At 39.0% G+C, this 25,050-nt stretch overlaps 2 protein-coding genes across 4 annotated transcripts in view; one reads left to right on the top strand and one right to left on the bottom strand.

Annotated features, from left to right (window-relative positions):
• Positions 1-16,188, bottom strand: part of trmt61a (tRNA methyltransferase 61A) — a 19,268-nt gene extending 3,080 nt beyond the window's left edge. Inside the window, exons 1-4 of one of the 2 annotated variants that reach the window (XM_067420724.1) lie at positions 15,975-16,188; positions 15,484-15,510; positions 13,945-14,338; positions 6,198-6,464 (exon numbers count right to left, since the gene is read on the bottom strand). In XM_067420724.1, the coding sequence (XP_067276825.1) occupies positions 6,198-6,464; positions 13,945-14,275 (598 nt within the window). In that variant the 5' untranslated portion in view covers positions 14,276-14,338; positions 15,484-15,510; positions 15,975-16,188. The remainder of the gene's footprint in view (positions 1-6,197; positions 6,465-13,944; positions 14,339-15,483; positions 15,511-15,974) is intronic. The other variant, XM_067420723.1, reaches the window with a different exon arrangement.
• ckba (creatine kinase, brain a) lies at positions 15,482-25,050 on the top strand. 2 transcript variants are annotated; one of them, XM_067420721.1, is made up of 8 exons: positions 15,482-15,542; positions 18,961-19,148; positions 19,302-19,456; positions 19,712-19,844; positions 20,978-21,149; positions 21,551-21,674; positions 24,343-24,532; positions 24,653-25,050. In XM_067420721.1, the coding sequence occupies exons 1-8, from the start codon at positions 15,532-15,534 to the stop codon at positions 24,829-24,831; spliced, it is 1,152 nt and encodes a 383-aa protein (XP_067276822.1). In that variant the 5' UTR covers positions 15,482-15,531; the 3' UTR covers positions 24,832-25,050. The 2 variants fall into 2 exon arrangements, with proteins under 2 accessions (XP_067276822.1, XP_067276823.1); XM_067420722.1 differs by lacking the exons at positions 15,482-15,542; positions 18,961-19,148 and adding exons at positions 17,093-17,217; positions 18,373-18,577.

Genomic DNA, 25,050 nt, shown 5'->3' with positions numbered 1-25,050 from the left:
ACAGAACCTCGCAAAAGACTTAAAAATGCAGAGTTGCAATAAAATGCTAAACCAATCAGCATGTTCAGCGCCTAAGTCCCGCCGTCGAAAGTTCCTGAACTTTGAAAAAGTACTACCTCGCGAGCAGGGCCGTTTGGAGGGGGAAATTTTACCCGGAACTTCATTTAGACCCTGGTTCCTGCGGTCTAAACACACCGAGTACCACCCAAAGTTCCTGGTTCCTGGGTAAAGTTCCTGTGGTGGAAACGGGGCTAAAGTAATTCATGCCAAAAAGTTCAATGTATTTTTCAGAGACTGCCACTTCCGAATTGGACTGTCAAATCCCAAATGACACTGCACTGGTGATCCTTGTCCGGTGAGATCCATGATGCCTCTTAACCTATTATTTAGACAATTTCCAGAAACTGTTTTTTTTATATGATATTTGGATCTCTGTGACTCACCATGTCGATCTTCAAGTTTGCATCTGTTCTTTATCAAACCACTGAGCAGATACAAAAGTCTCCAGCGCTTGTGCTACATGCTGTGCAAACATGAATAGCTGTTTATTAGCAGTTTAAATTAATCTCTCTGTTTGACAGCAACAAGCGTTACTATTTGTAAAACCTTATCAAATACAAGACAAGATCACAATTGAGGCTGACGTCAAATCAAACCTGAAAACAGGAACCTTTTTGTTCAGTTCTTTTAAAAGAAATTGCCATTTGACTTTGACCATGTTCCTCAGTAGATCCAAATTTCATGCAGTAATTATTGCCTTAAACTGAGGGGCAGACCCAGAAATAATGTGAAATTATATGCATTTTTGACACTAACTTCAGGTGTAAGTCTGCAATCCTGTGCAAGTCTGAATCCTGTGTAGTGGATGTAAAGCTTAAGTGTGTCACTAGGGGCATTAAATGGAACTGCAGAACAGATGACTGTGTTAAAACAGTTATCTGTTCCCCCCAGCAAGTTCTGGGGGTGCAGGGATGCAGGCCTGCAGAGAATAATCAGGAAGGGATGTTGTAAAGATTATGGTTTCTCAACTGGTTTCTCATTCCTTTACTGGAAGAAACCAATAACTCACTAAGCTGTTAAGGGCTAGAGAACAGTCGACATGCACGTTTGCATATTATTGCCTAACTGTTAAACAATCTCATAATAACAGGATAAGGGTGGAGGAAGGGTGGTTAAAGGTTTGAAACTGCAATTCTCTTCTACTCCTTTGCCATCTTTCTCCACTAACACGATTGGAGGGAATTTGGACTAAAGGTGGTATTACTCACATGCACAAAAATAGCCACTGCTGATCAGAGTAAGAAGATAGACAGGGTGCTGTGAGGAGACCTTAATGGGTGTAGTTTAGATTCAATCCAATCACGTTCACTTAATCCAGGCAACAGGGTTGGCTGCTCAAGGCTAATCGATGCATGAGGGCAACAAAGGCAATCCCCTCTGTTCCAAGCCAAAAGAAGGTTGACTGTGTCACAAGCACAGAATTAGAAAGATTTATGGAAACAATGTGTCAACACAGTGGACTCTACTGCGCACTGGGCTAGAGTGCCTATGATGATCCGTCTAGCATCAAAGCAACTACAATGGGCACGCAAGCATTTGAATGGGACCTCGGAATCATGGAATAAGGTTGCCTGGTCCGATAAGTTCTGTTTTCTTTCTTACATTAAGTGGCTGGCTGTGTACGTGTGATCAGTTTACCTGGGGAAGTGATGGCACTAGAATGCACTGTGGGCCAATGACAAGCTAATAAAGGGAGTGTGATGATCTGGACAATGTTCTGCTGGGAAACCCTGGGACAGTCCATTCATGTGGATGTCAATTTGATACGTGCAATCTACCTAAACATTGTTGCAGACCAGGTACCCCTTTCATGATAATGGTGTTCCCTAATGAAAGTGGCCTCATTCAGCAGGATAATATGCCCTGCCACACTGCTGTGCACACATTGTTCAGGAATTGTTTGAGGCACATAATGAAGAGTTCAAGATTTTGCCCTGGCCTCCAAATTCCCAAATCTCCCTCCAATTGAGCATCTGTGGAATGTGCTGGACCAACAAGCTCAATCCTAAGACTACACCTCACAACCTACAGGACATTAAGGATCTGCAGCTAATATATTGGTGCCAGACACCACAGGACACCTTTGGGTGCCATGTAGAGTCCATGCTTTGGCAGGTCAGCACTGTTTTGGCAACACGTGGAGGACCAACAGAATATTAGGCAGGTGGTCATAATGATTTGGCTCATCGTTGTATATGATCAACGATTTGAAATTTGAAAGGCTGGAATACAATACACAACTTGTAAACTCTGAGGAGTATCATACACTTGAATTGTGAATCAATGGTTAGAAAGAAATATGGCCATCATACTAAACGATTGATGATCGCACACTACCAGACTTTCAAGTTGTTCCAAACACAACAAACTCACACTGAAACATGCACCTCGTTGCTAGAAGATGCATGACCAACAGAACAATACGCAATCTAAAACAGCTCAAATCATGTCCAGGTCCTAAAACACACTCTCAAAGTAATTTGTAACTATTTTTCACCATACTAAATTCACACTTGTCATGTTTAGTTTGATTAAAACAAACCCTGGTGCGATTGCTCGGTATGCGTGGTTCATTGAACATAATGTGAACGCTGCCATCCGAACCCTGGTACGCACTAAACAAGCAGACCGAGATCGCTAAAAAGATGGATCTTGATCCGCTTCCAAACTAACTCTGGTGCGGTTCGATTGATATATGAACGTAACAAGGACCAAAGACATGTAAACGAACCAAAAACAGGACGTAATGTCACAAGATGCGACGCATAGTCAGCTGATTTGACGACGCGGAAACATTGGTGTATCCAAAATGAAAAATGTACGTTAGAGGGCAAACGTAGAGCAACGAGGAAGTGCCTCATCAATATTTGTTCCAATGAGCATGTTTCAAAAATGCTAGAAAAAAAAACGCACAAAAAGCATACCTGGTTCTTCTCATCAAAGGACCTGTGTTGCCCATTTGATGGTACAGACGACAGAACTGCCGTCTCTTTTGCATAAGAGACAACTGTCTCTTTTCTGCATATAACGGAGGAAATCCTGGTGCCGTTTTGAATGTTTTGAACATTTTATGAGCTCTTCATGAGTTCTCAGCTGGTAAAATTAATGCCACATGTTCACGCATAAAATGATTTAATCCAGCACACAGCATTTTTTTTGAATGTTCGGTAAGCAAGCTCCTACGTCATATAAGCCGACCGATCAGGTTGTGACCATCTCCCTATGACTTTGGTTTGGTAACTTCAGGTTCGCCGTTAAAAATGCCAGTGTGAACGCTAAGCAGACCAGGACTGTGTTTTTGTTTTTTGGTCCGGACCAAACTAACCTAACCACAAGTGTGAACGCACCCTAAAGGTTAGGTTAAGGGTTTTTAGGTTAATTCTAAATTGCCCAAATCTGTAGAATGTCTTTGACTTTTGGCAATTAGCGTCTACTTCAGAATTCAAATTGGGGCAAAATTATTTGGATTTGAGATGGATTAGATTTAGGTGTTTATTGGAATGAATTGACTGACATGTTTGATAGCTTGAGACAATTTTAGAGCACATTGTTTTCATTGGTGCATCTCATAGCAACGAAGCACATGTTTCTGCATAGGTTTGTTTTGTTCAGGATGAATTGAAAGTGTGGTAACCTGTGATTCCCAGTTGGTTTGATTGCGCTTCGTAACCATTTTCAATGTGATTGGATGGATGGATGGATGGATGGATGGATGGATGGATGGATGGATGGATAGAAAGATAGATAGAGAGGGAGAGAGAGAGAGAAAGAGATATTGTGCAATTCCATTGACAAATAAGGCTTTTGCATGAAAAGGCAGTCATAAATAGAAACATCAGGTCTCCTGGCAACCAGGCTCAAAAAGTCTCCTGGCAACAGAGGCCTGGTAAGAAATGAGTCACGCCAAAAGCTCGAATTCTCTGAGCACTTAAACCAGAAAACAAGACTGAAAGGCCAAAAATGAGACAAAATAAAGAAGCAGCCAGGATAACAAATCAGTTCAAATCACTACACACTGATTGCATCATAGTAATAAGATGTACATGTGGTGAGAAACTTGGAGTTAACCAAAATTTCATAGTGCAGATCCATGCTAAAGTTCTGCACAAAGAACTCCTGACAAGTATTGCACGAGATAGAGGCCAAAAAGAAAGAGGCCAGCAAATGTATGAGGATTCCAGACCCTTGCCCATGCTCACTGAAGTCTCACTGCCTGCCCCTTTATGGTCATTATCCTGCCAGCAAAACATTCTGCCTGTGTGTGTATTACAAATCAGAGTCTCTTAGAGGGGGTGTAATGTAGAGCGCTGCAGAAATTCCACTATCATGAGACAGAGAGAGACTCGTATAAACATTTCCTCCAGGAGAGCCACTCTAATCTTATGATCCGCGAAGGCAGATCTTTATACGCATGTAGACAAATAAAATTCATTTTGGGACGTTGATATAAACCAAAAAAAAGTTAATTAATTGACTTATTTTTAAAATTATTGTACATTATAATTACTTAATTTTAATTATACCAACAAAAAAAAGAACAAAAAAAAATATATATATGGTTACTGTCAACTTCCCATTAACCAAAAATGTATTCAAAACCACAGAACCTGCTGAAAAAACCCCAACAACTATTCAACTAAATCTCAGCCTCAACCTTCACAAAGACAGAAAAGTGAGAGTTTAAAAGCCAAGGGCTATGCATTTTTATGAACATTCCTCTTTCAATATCCTACTGACACAGGGGAAGAATTCATACACAAGGACTGCTGACCCCTTACTGGCACACTGACTAGTCTGGGCCTGCCCAGAAGGGAAGAGTGGGTAGCAGTTCCCATGGAAAAAGCCTCTTGCCAAGTGGTTGGCAAGAAGCCAACCACTTGGTTTCTTCAGAAGTGGCCTGACTTCTGAAGAAACCATTTCTGACATGGCCACACGGTAAAAAAACAAAGAGTTTGTTCTAACAGACTGATCAGACAAGCTATGAATGCTGGTCAAGCTGAGCATACTACAGCCAAAGTCATCATGAATAATTAAGGTTACAGGTGTGACAATTTTGGCACAAAACCAAGATGTAATTTTGGAAAACAAGAGGCTTCTGTCTACACTAATCCGGATAAATTTAAAAACTGAGTTTTCGTCTAAAAACGCTCCAGTACATGAATCATTTTCAATCGTTTTCCAAAAAATGTTCATCTGCACTGAAACGTCTGAAAACGCTCACATCCCCGTACTGCGCATGTGCAAATCCAAGACGCTTCGACTTCCGTCATTACCGCAACTCGTTTATTTACTCTTTGAAATTTTGCGGCAATGTCGAGAAAAGGCACTGCGTTTTTTAAATGGGTCGACAGTGAGGTGGAGTTGTTGCTGCGAGTAATTTGGGAGACATGCCAAAATAAATACGGCGTGATTTGGTCATATGACTGAATCACACGGCTAAAAATGCATCATCGTATTAAAAAGCCTCCGTTTTCATAGTCCACACTACGACGCGAAGACGGCATTTTCAAATTTATCCGCTTTGGAGAGCGTTTTCAAAACGATACGTTTTCATTGACTTAAAACGCTGTCTCAGTGTGGACGGAAGGCCAAAACGGAGAGAAAAATATACGTTTTCAAATGAAAACGTATTAGTGTGGACATGGCCTATGATTCACAGAATCTGCCTTAATAAATGAGATGACCTACACAGAAGATTTAAACGCCAAATTCACAATTTAAGAATTATGAATCTCTCTCCAAATCTCGCATCCCATGAAAATAATTTGGGCATTTCATTGAGGTAATTGAGTTTTAGGCACATATTACACACTGCAACTTTGTTTTTTGGTAATGTCCCTTGACTTTACTATGTATTATTAAAAGTACTTTGGTTAACCAGGAAAATACCATGGTACGTATATACTATGTATCAAAGTACCAAATTTATACAGTACTTTTTTGTAAGCGTGTGCATATTGATCATTTTAAAACTGCACCATTTATGTGCCTGTAAATGTTTGTGTTCATAAAGCTTACTAGTATTCAGTAGCATTTATATCTTATGAGGTTTGTAGACTCATTTAAGTGGCAAGTCATGGCAATGGAGAACCACATGTCATTCATTAATATGTTATATTTCAGTCATGTACTCTCACCCTTGCGTTTCAAGGCCCTCTTGGCATGTGTGACTGCCTCCCATGGAGAAGGGATGTCTAAAAACACTGCATCGGCTACACCTGTAATGCCAAAGCCCTCCACGCACACATCCTGGTTTCTAACAGTAACCAGGTGAGAAACCTTGTGCTCCTTGAACTCCTGGATGGCCTTCTCGGCTCGCTGAGCGTGGAACTCTACTGTGTGCAGGTGACCGGTGGGAGCAATGGTCCGCAAAATGGAGTGAGACAGAGAGCCGCTGCCTGTACCTGGAAAACAGACACAAATCTGCTGTTATAACAAGCCCACCACTGGGAATACCTGGTCTGAGAGTTTGAGATTATAATACAACAGTTTCAGACACTAAACATTAAATTAACATTTGGTTGTATTCCGATTATGCAAGTATAAATGTAAACATTTTTCTCATTGCTATAACCAAATTAAAGGGAGAGTTCATTCAAATTGTGCTTTTGTCTGACATGAATGAGTTGATTAAGTTGCTGTGCAGAAAATCACACACTGCAATAAAATGGCAAAAGCAAGCTAAATTTCCACACGAGAATAGCAGGAAAAGTACATGAATGTTTTAATTTAGTATTCAGACCACTAATATGTGGAATATTCCAAAAACAGCATCTTATTGGCAGAATATTGACCTTAATCAAAAAAGTGTGCATAAAACAGTCACAGAGTTAAATACAGCAATAACAAAGTGTGCATGAAGATGTGATACACATGCAGGAGAACACGTTCTGGTGTTAATGGCCCATCTTCCTCTTCAAGAATCCATTAGCATGCCTTTTGTTCTCATGGCAACAATAGGGTCAATGTTTGGTCCACAGCGTTGCATTCAGATAGAACAGTGACTGACGTAAGAATAAGAGGCTCAGTAGGGGGGAAAGAACACACTGAATTATTCCAAAAGAAATATCTGATTCCATTCTTGAATGATGACAAACATACTTTAGCTTGCACGTGTGCCAATTCTGTGGCATAGTCACACTCACCTGAACACCGCAGTGATATCTAAGTGTTAAATGCTTGTCCAGCTCGATGAGTTTGGAGGGCACTGAGGACAGCGCAGAGCGCGTGTTGTGTGAGTGTCGTTAAAGGATTCATTCAGAATACAAGAGGACAACACATTGAATGAGCCAAATGGAAAAGAGTCTCATCTCCATCATCTCACCCCACTGTCCACTACAAAGTCAAGTCAATTTTATTTGTATTGCACTTTTCACAATGCACCTTGTTTCAAACCAAAGCAGGTTTACAGAAACCATGATGTTAATGTTTATATTTGAATATCTACATGCCTTATTATTGTCATTTATAAGATTAGAGCGGGCCAATAAGAGTCAGCATTTTGCAATGATATAACAATAAAGCAGTTGAGATTTTCTATAGTTGGCTGAAAGAAGAAAGTCATATACACCTAGGATGGCTTAAGTGTGAATACATTATGGAATAATTTTTGGGTAGACTAACTTTGGCTTCTCAAGTAAATTTTCCTTGATGGGGGGGAGAGAACTAATGCGATTTTATGCATTCTCTGACTTATTAACACTGCTAAATATGGCCAACATTTTTTTAAAAAAAATGACCAAATACACTCTTTTAAGATTCTAACAAGTTTCTGATTTTTTTTTTTTGCATATGGGGAGGTCAAAAAAACTATGAGGACAAAAAAAACTTCTCCTGGATGAGCGCATGCGCACATCAACCAGAGCACGACCACACACATTAACAAGCTTCGTTACGGGAGCCAATGTTGATATTGTTAAAATATCATACCTAGAACATGCCTTCCCATGCAATTGTATTTGCTGACAAATCATACCCGAGGTGGCATTACTTTATTATTTCACAAGTTCTCAAAAAAACAAGTATGTAATGTATAAGCATAAATAATTAGCCACATGTCCCTTGGAGGGCAGGGCAATAACAAAGGACAGTATGGAAATACACGCAGACAAAACAAGGCGATTTCAACCTCAAAATATACGCTTTTAAAGGGGTGATGAACTGAGAAATCAACTTTTCCCTTGAGCTTTTGATATAAAAAAGGTCATGGTAATATAAGAATTTCACGGCGGGATCATTTGTAAACAAATCTCCGGTCGATGCTGGATTTAGATCCGAAAGGAATGGTGCAACACACTTATGCGAGTAAAACGTGTTTTTATATGTAATAATAATAGCCTGACAAGCCAGACCCACAACAAGATGTTTGGTCTGTAAACTCACCATTGACAGGGCTCAATCCGAGGGGCGGGATAAACGGTTGTCTTTCAAACTCCCACTGCACGCGATAGGATAGCGCTACACCAACCAGAGCAACGAAGATGAAGCGGAGCTAGTTGACAGATTAAACTTTCGGCGTATCCGGTCGGAAAAAGTCAGAACACATCTTTCCTATCTTAAGAATGACTTGAGTGCCGTTCTTTGTTCTTTTCTCAGAGAAAAGCTTAACTCCAAGTCTTCCAGAGTCGAGGTCAAAGCTAATTTGAAAGACTGCCGTTTGCCAGCTTCAGTTTACTAGTAGCGAGTGCAACACTGCCGTCATTATGTTAAGACCCGCCGACTCTATACACGACTCTATACACGATGTGATTGGCCCAACCAGAGTTTGGCTTTTACAGCTCAGACGCGTGTTGAGAGTTGCTAGACGACACTCGTGGCAGATTAGATTTGCTGTCGCTAGATTTCTAGGCTATAATTGAATTGCATTGTTATAGATCGTTTTGCTATGTGTACGTGTCTAACAGAAACATACTTTAGCATGCTGGACACGTATGGGCCATGCTCGCAAAGCCCAGCAGGGCGATGAATCTCATAATTTTCCGTTTTTGATCTGTGCTGTTGTCTTTCTCAACCGCTCTCGACTTGACATTTGAAGTTCGCGGTTATCTCGACTGGTCTTGCGGGCTATATGTGATATAAAAATAATAGTCCAATTAATCGTGGGTCAAAGAGAAATAAATCATTGTGTTACTTTGATAAAGACGTTTTACGAGCCCTGTGATCGAGAAAATCATTCTGGTTGCCGCATCTCCCTCAATTTCTCCTCTGCCTCATGTGAACTGAAGGGGAGCTTAAGCTCATTAAATATGCAAATCTTATCCAATCCAAGCAGTGGGCAGTCTCCAGTGCAACACACCCATCAAAACCCAGCGTTTTGGAGAGAGCCTCAAAACCAGTGTAGAAAATAGCCTATTACTTATTAGTTATGATGTTTTTGAATGTAAAAACCACACGAACATCATTAGTTGACCTCAGACAACAGTATATATATATTTTTTTAAAGCCAGTTCATGACACCTTTAAATATACCAATACTGCCATCTCAAACAAGGAGAGGCTTCTTCGTGATTTCAACTAACAGATTGTGCAAAAAATGAAAAATCACATATTTTGAAAAAACAAACAAAAATGCTTCGCTCTCATTTTACTCGAAAGCAGAGCTGCTGACTTGTTCCCTAGTTTCTGTAATAGGTCACAAATGGTTCAGGAATGGTTTGAGGCACACAACAAATACTTTAAGCTGTTGTCTTGGCCTCCGAATTCCACAGATCTCAATCCAATCAAGCATCTGCGGGATAAGCTGAACAAACAAGTCTGATCCATGAAGGCCCTACCTCGCAGCTTACAGGACTTAAAGGATCTGCTGCTAACATCTTGGTGCTATTTACCAAAGCAGACCTTCAGGGGTCTAGTGGAGTCCATGCCTCGATGGGTCAAGGCTGTTTTGGCAGCAAAATGAGGACCAACATAATATCAGGACATAATGTTATGACTGATCTGTGTATGTAATCTGTTATACTGGAGTAATGGATATCTTGTAAAGAACAAAAAATAACAACATTAAATCTCAGTTGCAAACATGATGTCATCTTTCTCCGTACTTTTAAAAAGACATTCAGTAAGACATGGGGTATTGAAACAAGATCATTTTTACAGCAGTATACATGTTTAGTTTAATGTAAACTTCTGGCGATTCACCTCATTTCTGGTACAACTATTCCTTTAAAAAATACGGCCAAAAGCAAGGGGGAGTTTAAATTACTGTCATATTAAAGACAGCATAAATTCCCCATAAATTAAAATTATGTCATTACTCGCCCTCATATTGTTCTAAACCCTCATGACGTTGCTGTCTATGGAGGGGTCAGAGAGCTCTCTGATTGCATTAAAAATATCTTAATTTGTGTTCCGAAGAAGAACAAAGGCCTTATGGGTTTAGAACAACAAGAATTAACCCGTTAATGTAACATTTTAAAATACAATTTTGAAAAGTGTATATCCGCAATGGCAAACAAAATCAGCTGCAATTGTGGCAGGTTCATATAAGCAAGTTGAGGGAGTATTTTGAAAGCATACACAAAACTTTTGTCAAACTAGCATACAATTAAGCTTGTATTTAGGCTTGTTATACTACCAGTTATAAAGGACAATACAGTTTGAAATTGTATATCAGATTAAAGGCGAAATATGAAGAATGGAACTTGACACTTGAACAGTTGCTATATCAACATCCTAACAAAGATAATGCATAAACATCAAGTTTTTCTTGCTATGTTGCCGCCCGTCATGTGTATAGATACCTTTGCATACATAAGAAGTGGTTTAAACCAGGACAATTGGTTGCCGTGATAACGAACAATACCTTCACGTGCTGACTTATGTGGACTAACTTTTATTTGAGAAAATCAGTTTATAATAGGCCATTTAGTTTGAACTTATTGGTCATGCGCTGCTTATTGATTCAGTAGATTTGACTATGTCTATAATATAATGGCTAATGTTGCTCAAGTGAAAGGTTAAGTTTAGGCAGCGGCTATTTGCACTAAATGTAAATAGAATCTAGTTGCTATTTACACTAAGTGCAAATTAGGGCTGCACGTTTTCAAGTTTTTCATTAACCGTTAACCGAGGCCCTTAGCAGTTAATACTCGGTTAACCATAGTGTGCGTCAGGGTTATTTTTAGCTTATTAATTTGATGACCACCATCTCCGTGAACGCGCCTATAGAGAGAAATGCACACCATGGATTACATAATCAGAGAGTAGCCTATTTCTTTTCGTTTTAAATTGTTAAAAGACATTTCAAGTTTCTTAAGATCTATTTCAAGTCTGCGAGGCGTACGCTGAGTTTCGTTAAATTAGGATGAGATGCGCTCCAGTTCACGAGCAATGCAAGTGGCCGCGAGGTGAGGGCGCCTGCATGATTAGAGCATGTCGTAAAATATGCAGCCGAGAATGATTCACACAGCGTTTGACTCGCGCGGCTGATGAGCCTCTCCCGGCAGAGAGTTCAAGCATCTGTGGTCTCGTCCCTTCAGCTCTGGCCATCTTGCTTTCAGTCCGCGATTAGCTTTTTTGTTTTCTTCATTACAGTTAAAGTAACGTCTGATTTTCTCTAGTCATTCACAAGTTTCTCACTTCAAACTTTCTTTCTTCTGCTCCGTTATGCACAGCGCGCGCGGCTCCCGCTCAGCTTCTGCCCTAATGCGACTTTTAGTCCAGTGCGACGTATGTTATTTTCCTCTTCATGACGCATATTTTGACTGATGCGACTCATACTCCAGAGCGACTTATAGCCTGAAAAATGCGGTAAGCACTGCATTGCAATACTTGCATTTTGCCCCGTCACTCTCATTTTTAAAGTGCTCCCACGCTTTCTTTGCCCGCTTAGAAAGCTGGTCATGACTTCTTCTTGTGGATATTACAAATGTCTGGCAGCGCTCTTGCGGTCTCTAGGGGTGCAAACATATATTACAACTAAATTCAAAGCACGTAATTGACGCCACTTAACCGAGCAAAATGTTTCACTCGGTTACGCAATTTTTAACGGTTAAACGGTCAATCGGTTAACCATGGACACCCCTACTGCAAATGGCGATAGATGCTATTTACGCCAAGTGTTAATAGCAACTAGATTCTATTTATACTCAGTGAAAATAACATTTTCTTAGCGATAGATGATATTTACACTAAGTGCAAATAGCTGTAATTTCTATTTACTAAGTGAAAATAGTGATATATTCTATTTACACCACATAAAAGTACAGTTCTTTGCCATATGAATAGTATAAACATCAATAATTAGTTAATTATAATCTCTTGAAGCATCGAAAATACATTTTGGTCCGCCAATGTTCCGTGAAGCAGTTTGACACACGATCCGAATTATGAATCAATCCGCTGATTCATTACCCTTTGAATCTTTAACCCATCGATTTCCTTAGTCAATAAATCAATTAATCGCACAATAAAAATAATGAGGTCTATAATTTTTCCGGCCGCGATGATTTCCATTTGCATGCTTGCTTGTTTGTTTGTCTCTCTCGCTGACGGAGAGCGCGCCTCGTCCGTTTGGGGAGGTGTTTAAACTCGACTGGGCGCTACGTGATGAGACATCATGCTCGGCCAGATTCGCCTGGAACTCGAGCTTCTTAGCGAAGTCGCACGCAAAGTTACAAAATTGCACACCACCAAGCGAAACAGGGTCTCACGCACTCCGCGTTGATGTTATTTTTGCTGCGCGCACCCTCGCGCTTGTGCTGACGCGTCGAGTATAAACAAGGCTTAGAACTACACTGAAGTTGGCAGTTTGATAAATGCAAGTTAATTCTTCAGTTCAATCTTTGTGTGCTAAAAAAGCACATAAGTTCCTGTAGAGATAGCACGCTCTTCTTTTTTTCTTCAAATAAATGAAAAGCATGTCATCAATAGCTTCTCTCTTATAAAAAAAGCAAAATTTGTTATTGTGACAGGCCTACAAATAACACAATATGAACAGCCATCATCAGGGGCACTAATACAATCACTTATATACTGCTATGTGCAAAAAAACAACAACAATAAAAAAACTTGAGGAAGACAAGTCGGCCTACTAGCCAGTTTGTAATTGGTCCCCGGATTTCCGGAATCAAATCACGGGAGAATGGCTAGCAGAAAACGTAAGGAGAAAAGGTGGATGGGAAAAAGTTAAAGAAAAGAGGTCCAAGTATAGTACACCACAGTACAGTGTCTGTTGCACACGGCAAGGGGCGAACGGCCGGATGATGGGCCTATTTGGGAGAAAGTACAGGGCTGTTTTTTAGCCCCAGTCCGTCTCTGAGCGTAAAGAAGAGACGAACTGGCCGTTGCCATCTTGCGAGCACATCATCGCATGTCACTCCCGGATAACAGAAAATGGGCAAAAAGGCGGGATGTGGGCGGAGCTTAGGTGACGCAATGACTAACAGACAGCGGATAAATGGCTATGCACCTGTCACTCGAAGTAACCACTCCCTTAATTATGCAGAACTTTAAGGCTTTATATAATGTAAACGAATGAGTTCACAAAAAAATTCACCCAGTTGTCATGAAGGGAAAAATTTGCAGGATAGACCAAAACCACAATTTGTTCCAGGCTGTAAACATGTTTTTTTCTGCTGTAAAGTTGGGAATTTTAACATGGGGCTCAATGAGATTCTGCTCCCTTCTGGAGCCTATCCCTAGTGGCCAGTTGAGGAATTGCAGTTTACATTACTTCGGTATTGGCTTCAAGAGAGATCGCGGGAGGTTGCCGCTTGGTTTCTACTGAAAGAAACCCATATGGGTCCATAAGGGTCACTGAAGTAACCCTTTAAAGGGCGCTGAAAATCAAACGTCTCCTTGCTACAGAGAGGCTTAGACTGTAAAGAAGATCATTAGAAATTCAGACGGCCAAAACCCTTTGATGGTTTAAAGACTCATTCTTACCTGACTCACAGACGACAGAGCCCGGTTTGAGGTCCAGCATCAGGGTGATGTTGGCGATGTCTGTCGTGTAGAGGATCTGTGTTCGGTGGGGAAGGTTGACAGTCCACAGCTCGGGCGTGGGGTGCAGCACATAAACCCAACCACCCTTACTGCAAGTCACTTTGGTACCAAAGCGCTGTCCAATCAGGTCACTGGAGTGGCGGATAACCCCATAACGAGTCTGCGTCTGAGCTCCTGACTGAACTTTGATAGGCATCATGGAATCATGACCCAGGAAGACAATGACAACATCCCCTTCTTGGATGAACTCGGAGTATTCCACAAAACTCATGAGGTACAGCTGGGTTTCAGCTTTAATGAAAAGTGCGGCCTTGGATGATTCAATTATACGGGTCTGCAATAAATGAAAACACATTCTCATTAGTTACTGGACAAAACATTTACATTCATATTTATATTCCTTCATTTTACTTCACAGACTAAACTGTTAACAGACTAAATATTCCTATCTCTTAAAAATAAATAAATAATAATATTTGCATTTATTTAAAAAAGGATAAGCAGACTTTATTAATAATAACTTGATTATAAACATAAGTGCATATCAATAAAGAATTAAGCTGTCATGCTTTTGAAATCCTTTAATGTCACACAAATTTCTGTACTTTTAGAGACTAACCAACAAATAAATAAATAAAATCCACTCTGCTGACTTCTTGGAGTATTATGTCTATATAGACTTTTATTGGTTATAAAGACTAAACAGATGCTGATTAACAACTGACTAATTAAAGCAATATGGTCAAGAAAACAGGCTTTAAAATACTTCAACTAGAGAAACACAAAAATAAAGACATACGTGGGATTTTATGTTCAAAAAATAAAATGAAAGAAAAAAATCTAACATTATGTTATAATTAAATGATTTCACAAATTGATGGTTTAATATTTTATCCAATATATTTAGATACATACACATACAGTAACAGTCAAAAGTGTAAATAAATATTACTATATATATATATATATATATATATATATATATATATATATATATATATATATATATATATATATATATATTTTAAGACTCAAACTTTTGAAGTAGTGTATATTGTGACAACAGATGTCTATTTTAAATAAATGCTGTTCTTTTTTATTTTTTATTAAAAAACAGTATTCCAACGTTATTGATAATAAATCATATTGATTTCTGAAGGATCATATGACACACAAGAAACTGCAGCAATGATGATGAAAATTTAGCTTAGCATCAAAGAAATAAATTATATTAGAAAAGCATTATTTTGTTGTAATATTGTTATTTATTTCAATGGCGTTTACTGTGATCAAATAAATGTAGGCTTGGAGAGCATTAGAGATTTCTTTAAAAATAGAAATGTTTCCAAACTTTTGACCAGTACTGTATATTTTATTTGAAATAAAACAAATACATATACTAAAAATCCAGTCAGAGCGTAACGTTATTTTGATTTAAATCTATCTAAACCGTTAGAGTGACCGTTAGTACCAACCTACCAGCGCCTTCTGTGTGAAACAGCAGTCCTGAGACAGAACAGCAAAAAAATGGGCAATATGTAAGTTAATATGTTAATAACCCACTTACTGATATCTGTGAACATTTGTGTTATTTTATGTATCAGATTCAGCAAGGTCAGCATTGTCTTTAATGACGAGACGAACAAGAGAAAGATTTGCTAAACAGAGACTTCGATTTACGTTAACGTTATGTGTGATCACAGGATGACACGGTTTCTAGTCTACTATCGATTATTTATAAATATACTTCTACCTTTTTTTGAAGTTCGTGTTTACAGGAGGGCTAACGTTACACTGAATATGAATAACACTTTTTAACAAGAACATTCATTACATCGAGAGCAAACTGTGAAAGGTGGTTCAACGCGTAAACAGTGTGCTGGAAAGGAAACGGGTGACATGTTAAACGAACGTAAGTTATGGTTAAGTAACTACATCGTTCGACATAAAAAATAGGCTCGAAAACTCACCGTTTCTGTAAGTTTATATTTGGGATAGAGTACAGAGAAATTACAGCACGTGTGAGGCTAGTTTGCTTGATAAACCGCATGTACATCCGGACGCGGTCTACAGAGCGGCTCTTAACCTCATGGGGATGGACTCAAACGCATGATGTGAACGAGCCGCTCGCCATATAACGTTACAAATCTACAGCTTGTCGCAAACCGGCAACTTCTCATGACACAACCAGTCTCATGAAAATGATGTAAGAGTATTTTAAAGGAACAGTAACGTTATTTGTTGCATACACGTCAAGAAAAACAATATATATACATATGTATATATGCGTGTTGATTTAACGTTAGATTCACCAGGACGCTATTTCCTAGCCCCACAACCACAGTCATAAGGAAGTTTTCCATCACAGCAGAAATGCACTCCTTGTAAAGGGGTATTTTAAGTTACTCTAAAATGAAAACTATGCCTCTAGTTATTATAAACCTGCATGAAATTTCGTTTGTTGAACATAAAGGAAGATATTTGGAAGAATATGGGCAAGCACACAGTTGGTTAATACTATGGAAGTCAGTGGGGACCAGCAACTGAATCTTCAAAATTTCTTATTTTGTGTTCAACAAATTCATACAGGTTTTGGAACAAATTGAGGGTGAGTAAATGATGACTGAATAAATTTTTTTGGGTGAACTATCCCTTGAAGTCAGATTATACGGTATATTATTTGGCATTATTTGTAAAATTTAAACAAAAACAATCAATACAATAGTGTCACAAAGCTACATATTCCACATAAGTTAAATGTATTAAGACTTTCACAAATTATGCATTATGTTGTTTTCTCTCTTTTTTTAAAGGAATCGTATTAGTTGACATTCCCAATCCCAAATGTATTTTTTATTTTATTTTATTTTTTACATATTTAACCGCTGGTTTAACCACGCAAAATCAAACACTTTCCAAGTCCTAGCTAAGATATAACTTAATAAAATTAAACTTTTTTTTGTTGCACATAATATTACATATTTGTTCTGAGAGCTGTCAAACTATTCCAATGTCAGCATCTTCCAATGGGATGAATGGACTGCAAATAGCAGCCAATGGGGGCGGCTTTCCTGTACTATAAAACAAACGCTCCATCACTATCTAGCGCTGGAGAACAGACAGACGCCACGCAGAGTTTACACGCCAACCGTAAAAATAGGGATCTTTGTCTCAGCTCAGTCTTCCTCTAGCTCTAGCACCCCACAACCCACGGTAAGGCTTCATTAAGAAGTTTTTTATTTCTATTGTTAAAGTAAGCGCTTAAGCAAGATACCAATTTAAATTGTATTTGGAAAAAGTAACTGACGTAACTTGCGCAATAAACGGTTCTTTAAAAGGTTCTGGATAAGCCATTTAACCCGTAAGATTGACTTTTAGTGCATCGTGGAGGTCTATCAATCTTTTTCTGAGCATTTCTAGGATGCTTGTGAAAGAAAGCGTCCAATATTTTCACCTCATGGTCAATGACAGCTCAAACTTTCTCTTTCGTTGAGTTTTGAGTCATCGATAGCATTGATTGTACTTCTGCGCGAATGTTTGTGCATTTCAGTGTAACTACAACACGACGATGACTAGAGGAAGACCGGAATCTTTTTTTTCTTTATTTTAAAGAAATACATTTTTTTGACAAATCATACAACTTTTCAATGCTCGTTTTATAGGTTAATATATTCTTTATTACATTTTATATCAAAATAAGTCTAGTCAGATCCGACAAATGTGTCTTTCCGTTGATGTAAGTCATATTTCTGTTACCGCTCCAAATGATTCGTCTTTGATTCACTATAAAGAATCGGCTCAAATGAGTTATTCATTCTGAGCATCGTTCTTCACTGGTCGCGTTCTATTGTGTGTTTGATTCACTAAAAAGAATCGGTTCATCCTTTATAAGTCATTCGTCACGTTATAGATTCAGTTTAGACATTGCGGCATGGTAGTGCAACATTTTTTACAGTTTTTAAATATTTTTTTTAAACTGTTACAAATGTGTACAGTATTTTTTTGTAAATATTTGTACAATTAATTGGTACAAATTATTTATTTTACTACATCTCTGTAGAAAAAGGGTTCCTTTCTCAACATAGCCATAGCACAAATTGGCCATATTCATCAGTTGACTTAGTAATTTTTTTTTATTATTATTACTTAAATGTAACCCTAATCACAATGTATAAAAGTAGGTAGTCTCTAGATTTTGTTCCATCTTGTATCAATACTTAAACTGTATGTAGATATTTCTCCATGAAAAGCCACGTTTCTCCCAGAATTATTCAAATGTTAGGATGGAAGTTAGTGTTGAGCGTCTTGGCTTTATTTCACATTCAGTGTAACCACAGTTATTTTCCATCCCATTCCCACCGTGCTCAGAGAACAGCAGCCATGCCTTTCGGGAACAGTCACAACCAGTTGAAGATGAAGAACTCCTGTGAGCAGGAATACCCTGATCTCAGCAAGCACAACAACCATATGGCCAAGGTCATCACGCCGGCGCTGTATGAGAAGTTGCGCACCAAACAGACACCGAGCGGGTTTACACTGGATGATGTAATCCAGACCGGGGTAGATAACCCAGGTAAAAACCTGAAGCAACTCAAAGTCCTCCAAAGACCACCTCTTGTGTGCTTTTAGACCCTATAGGTGTATTGCGAGCATTGACGAAACAATCAGAAAGAAAAGTGTGGTTATCATAGCGTGTTAGACAGTGACCTTGCTGACTCATGTTTTAGTGTGCAGAGGGCATTAAATAAAAAAAATCTATTTCCTCTATAGATAAGACCAACCTGCCTGTGCAAAATGCAAAGGCATGGATAATGCAATACAGTTGGCCTGAAACGGGTCATGAACACTGAGCAAATGACAAATAATGCTAACCTATTCAAAACACAACAGGTGACTTCATCCTTCGGCAGCAGAGTGTAGTATTTTTACACCCCATGTGTTGTTGTATTTATTTAGCAATGCTAAGCTAGCCAGGCTGAACACCAAGCAACTGCCAGCTGAGGAAGAGTATCCAGACCTCACAGAGCACTGCAACCATATGGCCAAAGTCCTCAATCTGGGCATGTACAAACGCCTCCGTCAGCGCTGCACACCCAATGGCGTCACCATAGATACCGTCATTCAGACTGGTGTAGATAATCCTGGTAAAAGAATGTCAGGGTCAGGGTTTAGATGGTCCTAAGAGAAAGCACTTGATGTTAAGCATGGATTTTATTTCTTTATTTTTAGTTAGAAGTGAGGGCCACTGAGGTGCATGACTCCTAATTTGTGTACATTGACCTGTTTCTCCATCTCAGGCCACCCCTTCATTATGACTGTGGGTTGTGTGGCTGGGGATGAGGAGACCTATGAGGTGTTCAAGGAGCTGCTGGACCCTATCATTCAGGACAGACATGGAGGATACAAGCCAACAGACAAACACAAGACCGACCTCAACCCCAATAACCTCAAGGTATGACGCTGAAGGGATAGAACGCCTCAAAATGATTGTCATTTACTCGCCCTCAAAACACACACTCAAAAACATATATCTTTTTTAAAGTGTTTTTGTCCAAAAACGACATTAGACCGCACTGACTTGTATTTTGCAGATGAAACCGCTGAGATATATTTTTAAATGCAACCTTCTGATGAGTTTCTTTGTTGTGCTTAATCACTGATACGGTGCTATCGCTTATTCAAAATCCTAAAACTTTTGTTCCTGCAGGGTGGTGATGACCTGGACTCCAATTACGTGCTGAGCTCTCGCGTCAGAACGGGCAGGAGCATCCGCGGATTCTGTCTGCCGCCCCACTGCAGCCGTGGAGAGAGAAGAGCCGTTGAGAAGCTCTCTGTGGAAGGTACGTCACTGCATCCCTACACCGGTTTATTTAAAACCGCATTCTAAAATAGAATGCAGTTTATCAATTTATCATCGGAAAATATTTGCAATTATAATTGGTGTGTCCCAAACCATAGTATGTTGAAATAAGTATCCCAAAGGTACTTCGATGGTCTACTATTTGCAGTGGAAATTCATAGTCCATGCACACTTTAACAGTTAATATTGCCCACAACCCACTGCGCTTTGGAGAAGGATTCTGTTCAACTACATACCAGAGATATTATAGTTAACAAAAAAAAATCATCATAATTAACCCAAATGACTGACACGCATAATTACTAAAATGTTAATAAAATTTAAACTGAAAACAAATTCAAAATATTTAGGATCTCATTTATACTAAAATATCACTGCTGCATAGTGTTAAACTAAGAACATGGTGACCGAGTCTGAGGGTTTATATAAAGGGGTTTGAGTGATTTGAATAATTATCTAACCTTATGAAAAATACAGGGTGAACATTTCTAAAGACACTTGTGGCCATTTGCATCATTATGCAAAAACATGCATGAAAGACCTATGAGTGGCAGACCAACATGCTGCATTTCTCTCCAATCTGGTAGGAAGAATTGAGCAGCATAAATCAAATGAATAGAAATGTAGTATGAGAAGATGCATGTAACGCTGTGACAACGTGGTCCAATAAAGACCCCGTTATAATGTGGTAGCGTGTCTTAAAACGTGCGTCTTCTGCTACATGCTCAAAAGTATACTTTTTGTTTGGTTTTCTTCACAAAGTACATACTTTTTAGGCCTTGCGAAGTGAATTGGAATACAGCACTTATGTTCCTGACCAGGCTGTATCCTCTATGTCCTATTTTGAAGTAACGGATTCTATGCAGCCATGTTTGTTTATAAATCTTGATACTTTCAATAAAAAATAAAATAAAAACTTATATTCCTGACACTTGGTCATGTGGCTCCCTCTGGTGGTGATGAATATCATCACGTGTGATTGGACCAGATAAATACTCCTTACACATTTTAATCTGTATTCAATGATGGGTTCTTTAAGAAATCCGTTTTAAGTTTTATTATAAAAAATAATAAAAGGATTTACTCAAAGATTTGTTGATCTGTCTGCTGTAGCTCTAGGTGCCCTGTCTGGGGATCTCAAAGGAAAATACTATGCCCTGAAGAACATGACAGAGGCAGAGCAGCAGCAGCTCATTGATGACCATTTCCTGTTCGACAAGCCTGTATCTCCCCTGCTGTTGGCCTCAGGGATGGCTCGTGATTGGCCCGACGCCAGGGGCATCTGGTCAGTGCTCTAGAGTGTCCTTAATATACTGCTTGTGCTACTTTTGTTGTGAAGAACCTACTTCCTGTCAGTTTGTTCCAGATCCTAGAATCTAGGCAGCACCAGCATTTTGTTCTCCATATTTGTTTAGCAATCTTGCACTAAAAAAAACATGCAGCATTAAATGTGTTGAGGCAATGGTTGGTTTTTAGTACTGGCTCAATGTTAATTTAATGTTTTTGAGTCCTTGAATTTATTCTAGTTCCAGTTTAGATGAGGGTCAGATACACTTTATTTATAGTTATATACATTTGTATCTATATCAGACACCATACTCTGGCAGTGTTCCTTACCGAGGAAGCAGTGCATTTCTGTGCTGGATTTAGAAGACATTCCCTCACTAATTTTCTCCTTGTCATCAGGCACAACGATACCAAGACATTCCTTGTGTGGGTGAATGAGGAGGACCACCTACGTGTCATCTCCATGCAGAAAGGTGGCAACATGAAAGAGGTCTTCAACCGTTTCTGCACAGGACTCACTAAGGTATGTACCTTTTTTTTTTTATTATTATTTTTTTTTTATAAGGCACATTTATAAAAGCTACTTAAATGTCCAAATTGAACAGGATATTAAAGGCCAGGGGCCTCATTTATAAAAACGTTTTGTAGATTTCATCCTAAAAGTGTAAGTATGAACAAAAGCTAGCTTTTGCGTATGCGCAACCTTTCAGATTTATTAAAAACCATGTGTACGCCAGAACCTGCACAAAAATAGTTACAACTTTTATAATCTACAACCGTGTTAGAAGTGGCGTACATCCCTTACAGGACCTGTTTTGTTCCCATCTTCAATTATTTTTTTATTTTATTTATATTGATTCACAAAGAGCATAAATGAGTTGAATATAATTGCTTGTGTAAAGCATATTTTTGTAAGGCTTCCATGTATAGGTTTCTACTTAAAGGGTTAGTTCACCCAAAAATGAAATGTATGTCATTAATGACTCACCCTAATGTCGTTCCACACCCGTAAGACCTCCGTTCTTCAGAACACAGTTTAAGATATTTTATATTTAGTCCGACAGCGTATCTAAGTGTAGGCACACCATACTGTCCATGTCCAGAAAGGGAATAAAAACGTCATCAAAGTTGTCCATATGTGTCATCAGTTCAGGGTATCCGCGGGGTCTTGAAAAGTCTTAAAAGGTGATAAATCAATTTTGGGAAAATTAAGACCCTTATAAAGTATTAAAAAGTCTTATCACGGCTTTATAAAGTCTTAAATATTGAAAGTATTTTGTTCAAGCTTTGTCAAAAGAGTTTGACTCCAAAAAGTATTTATGAATATATTTATTTTCATCCCCATAAGTATTAAAAAACAACGGGGCTCTCAATCTGAGATCTGCTCGGAGCCCGCGCGCCAGGGATGGACATTAGCACCGCCGCCAGCCTAATGCGGCTGATTTTGAGTTGTGGCGGGTAAACTCGCTTCACCTACCGAGCTGTTTCACCTCTTTGTAAACTTTGTTCAATGCATGCAAGTGCTGCCGTATGTGCGCAGATGACCAGTCGTTTTCTCTGTCATCACTCGCGTGAAGACGCGCTGTGAGACTCGCGCGCGCTGAGAGATCTGACGCTGTGCATCATCCGAGAGCGCGTGCTCGTCTCACAGCGCGCAAATATTAAGTTCTCTTTCAAGTCTTGCGCTTAAACGGACAAACTCACACAAGAAGTATGTCAACATGTCCATCTTGATGAGTATCCTAGCAGACATCGTCTGAATATGCCTTAAGTGAACTGTATAGTATGCACAGTCGAGAAAGACGAGCATATCCCTGCATCAGGTCTTAAAGGCGCAGTAGCCTTTACTGCTGCCTGAGTGATGTCCTTATATTTAGTTTGACATTAGACAATGCTCTTGATTGAATAGCTTTTGTAAGTTTAATAAGGATTAATCTTTCATTTAAACAGTTAAATATGCAGTTATTTTACATTTGATTACTTTATTCAATTCTTTCTGCAGGCCAGTAGGCATGAACATTATTTTTTAATGTACACATGAGTGAGGTCGAGTTAAACATTTTAGTTTGAATTTATTTTTATTTTTTTCGGTTTTCGGCTTTGGTTTCTTCTTTTTTGGTTTCAGCCAAGAATTTTGATTACGGTGCATCCCTACTGACAATGTTCTGCTCAGTATGTTGGCAACATGCTTCAAAGATGCCAGAATGAATAGTTTCATTGTTGGGACTAAAAACCATAAAACTGGAAGCCATAAAAGACCACAAATCATTGTGAAAATGTCAGTATTTCATTGAGACTTGAGATTAAATAAACTGCTTAAGTATTGTAGAGCTTGTAGTATTAATTTTCACATGCAATTACACATTGTCAGTTAAAAACCAAAAAGTGGCTGGTAAAAACATTGAGTGGTAGACTTTGAAAAAAGTTAATTTCCATCCCTGGCGCGCGCTGTCTACGGGTGACGTCAGGTATTTTGCGAAATGCGCAGTTAGGGGATGTCGTCCTCCTTACGTTGCGAAACAGATATGCAATATAAACAATACAAAATTGGCCTATGATAGAGATTTTAAGTCTACATTCGACTACAACTGTTTATTAAAGGTTTGTTGCCGATTAGAACTTGGTGCGATGAGGTCTTAAAATATTTTGAGAAGGTCTTTAAAAAGTCTTAAAAAGGTCTTGAAATTAACTTCAGGATTCCTGCATATACCCTGTAGTTAATTAGAATCTCTTGAAGCATTGAATACATTTTGGTCCAAAAATAACAAAAACCACGACTTTATTCAGCATTGTCTTCTCCTCTGCGTTTGTTTTCCATATCAAAGATACAAACGGTCATGAATCAGCGGAATGTACGCTAATGTCACGTGATTTCAGCAGTTTGACACGTGATCCAAATCATGAATCAATCTGCTGATTCATTACCATTTTGAACCTTTATTTGAGGTTTGAAAACAAACGCTTTGAAACCGCTTTGAAAAGAATCCCTTGTGGAGACCATCTTGTCAAAGTTTAAATAACAACTGAATTTAGCATCTTGTATTGAAATGCACTAATTACAGAAATGTTAAATATCCTTAAACGTCTTCCTCAATCTGCTTTTTGTCTTGTGAATTTATTTATGGTGGATGCAGGACAATTAAGATGCTTGAACAGAGCTGCAAAAAAACACAAACTTGCTGTTCTTTCAGATTGAGGAGTTGTTCAAAAACAAGGGTCACGCGTTCATGTGGAATGAGCACCTTGGCTACGTCCTCACCTGCCCATCCAACCTCGGCACAGGCCTGCGTGCAGGAGTACATGTCAAACTACCTAATCTCAGCAAGTACCGCCAGTTTGAAGAGATCCTTAAGAGATTGAGGCTACAGAAACGTGGAACAGGTAGGAACTGATTTCAGCTGGAGAATGTTACCACACATTTACTATTACTACTGAGTATCATGAACAGAAATGCAGTGTTTAAACTGATGGCAATAAGAATGTGATGCCTCTGTTCATTAGGTGGTGTGGACACTGCAGCAGTGGGTGGTATTTTTGACATCTCCAACGCTGACCGCCTGGGCTTCTCTGAGGTGGAGCTGGTGCAGATGGTGGTGGATGGAGTCAAACTGATGATCGAGATGGAGAAACGGCTGGAGAAAGGCCAGTCCATTGACGACCTCATGCCTGGCCAAAAATAGACTGCATTTCAACCTCACTTTACACACACTCCTCTCCACCTCCCCTCCCCTTTGTTAACTGATTGACTGAATGTTTGTTGACTTGTTCTTGGAAGACGTGTTTTATTTAAAGGTCCTTTGTATCTGCTCTGAGTTATTACACATACAGATGTCAGAGGGCAAAATATGGATATCATCTAATAATATCTAAAAAATAAAATTTGGCACGTGTTGACCTGC

Source organism: Pseudorasbora parva, chromosome 17 (genome assembly GCF_024679245.1).
Source record: "Pseudorasbora parva isolate DD20220531a chromosome 17, ASM2467924v1, whole genome shotgun sequence".
In the NCBI taxonomy this organism is placed as follows: Eukaryota; Metazoa; Chordata; class Actinopteri; order Cypriniformes; family Gobionidae; genus Pseudorasbora; species Pseudorasbora parva.
Note: the sequence above shows the minus strand (reverse complement) of the source record. Positions and strands in the feature narration are given on the sequence as shown.

Bases quoted from the DNA above. Each gene is read 5' to 3' on its own strand.
- ckba (XM_067420721.1), top strand. The intron at 21,150-21,550 runs GTCAGTGCTCTA...CCTTGTCATCAG, and splicing joins CCCGACGCCAGGGGCATCTG to GCACAACGATACCAAGACAT. The intron at 24,533-24,652 runs GTAGGAACTGAT...TCTGTTCATTAG, and splicing joins GCTACAGAAACGTGGAACAG to GTGGTGTGGACACTGCAGCA.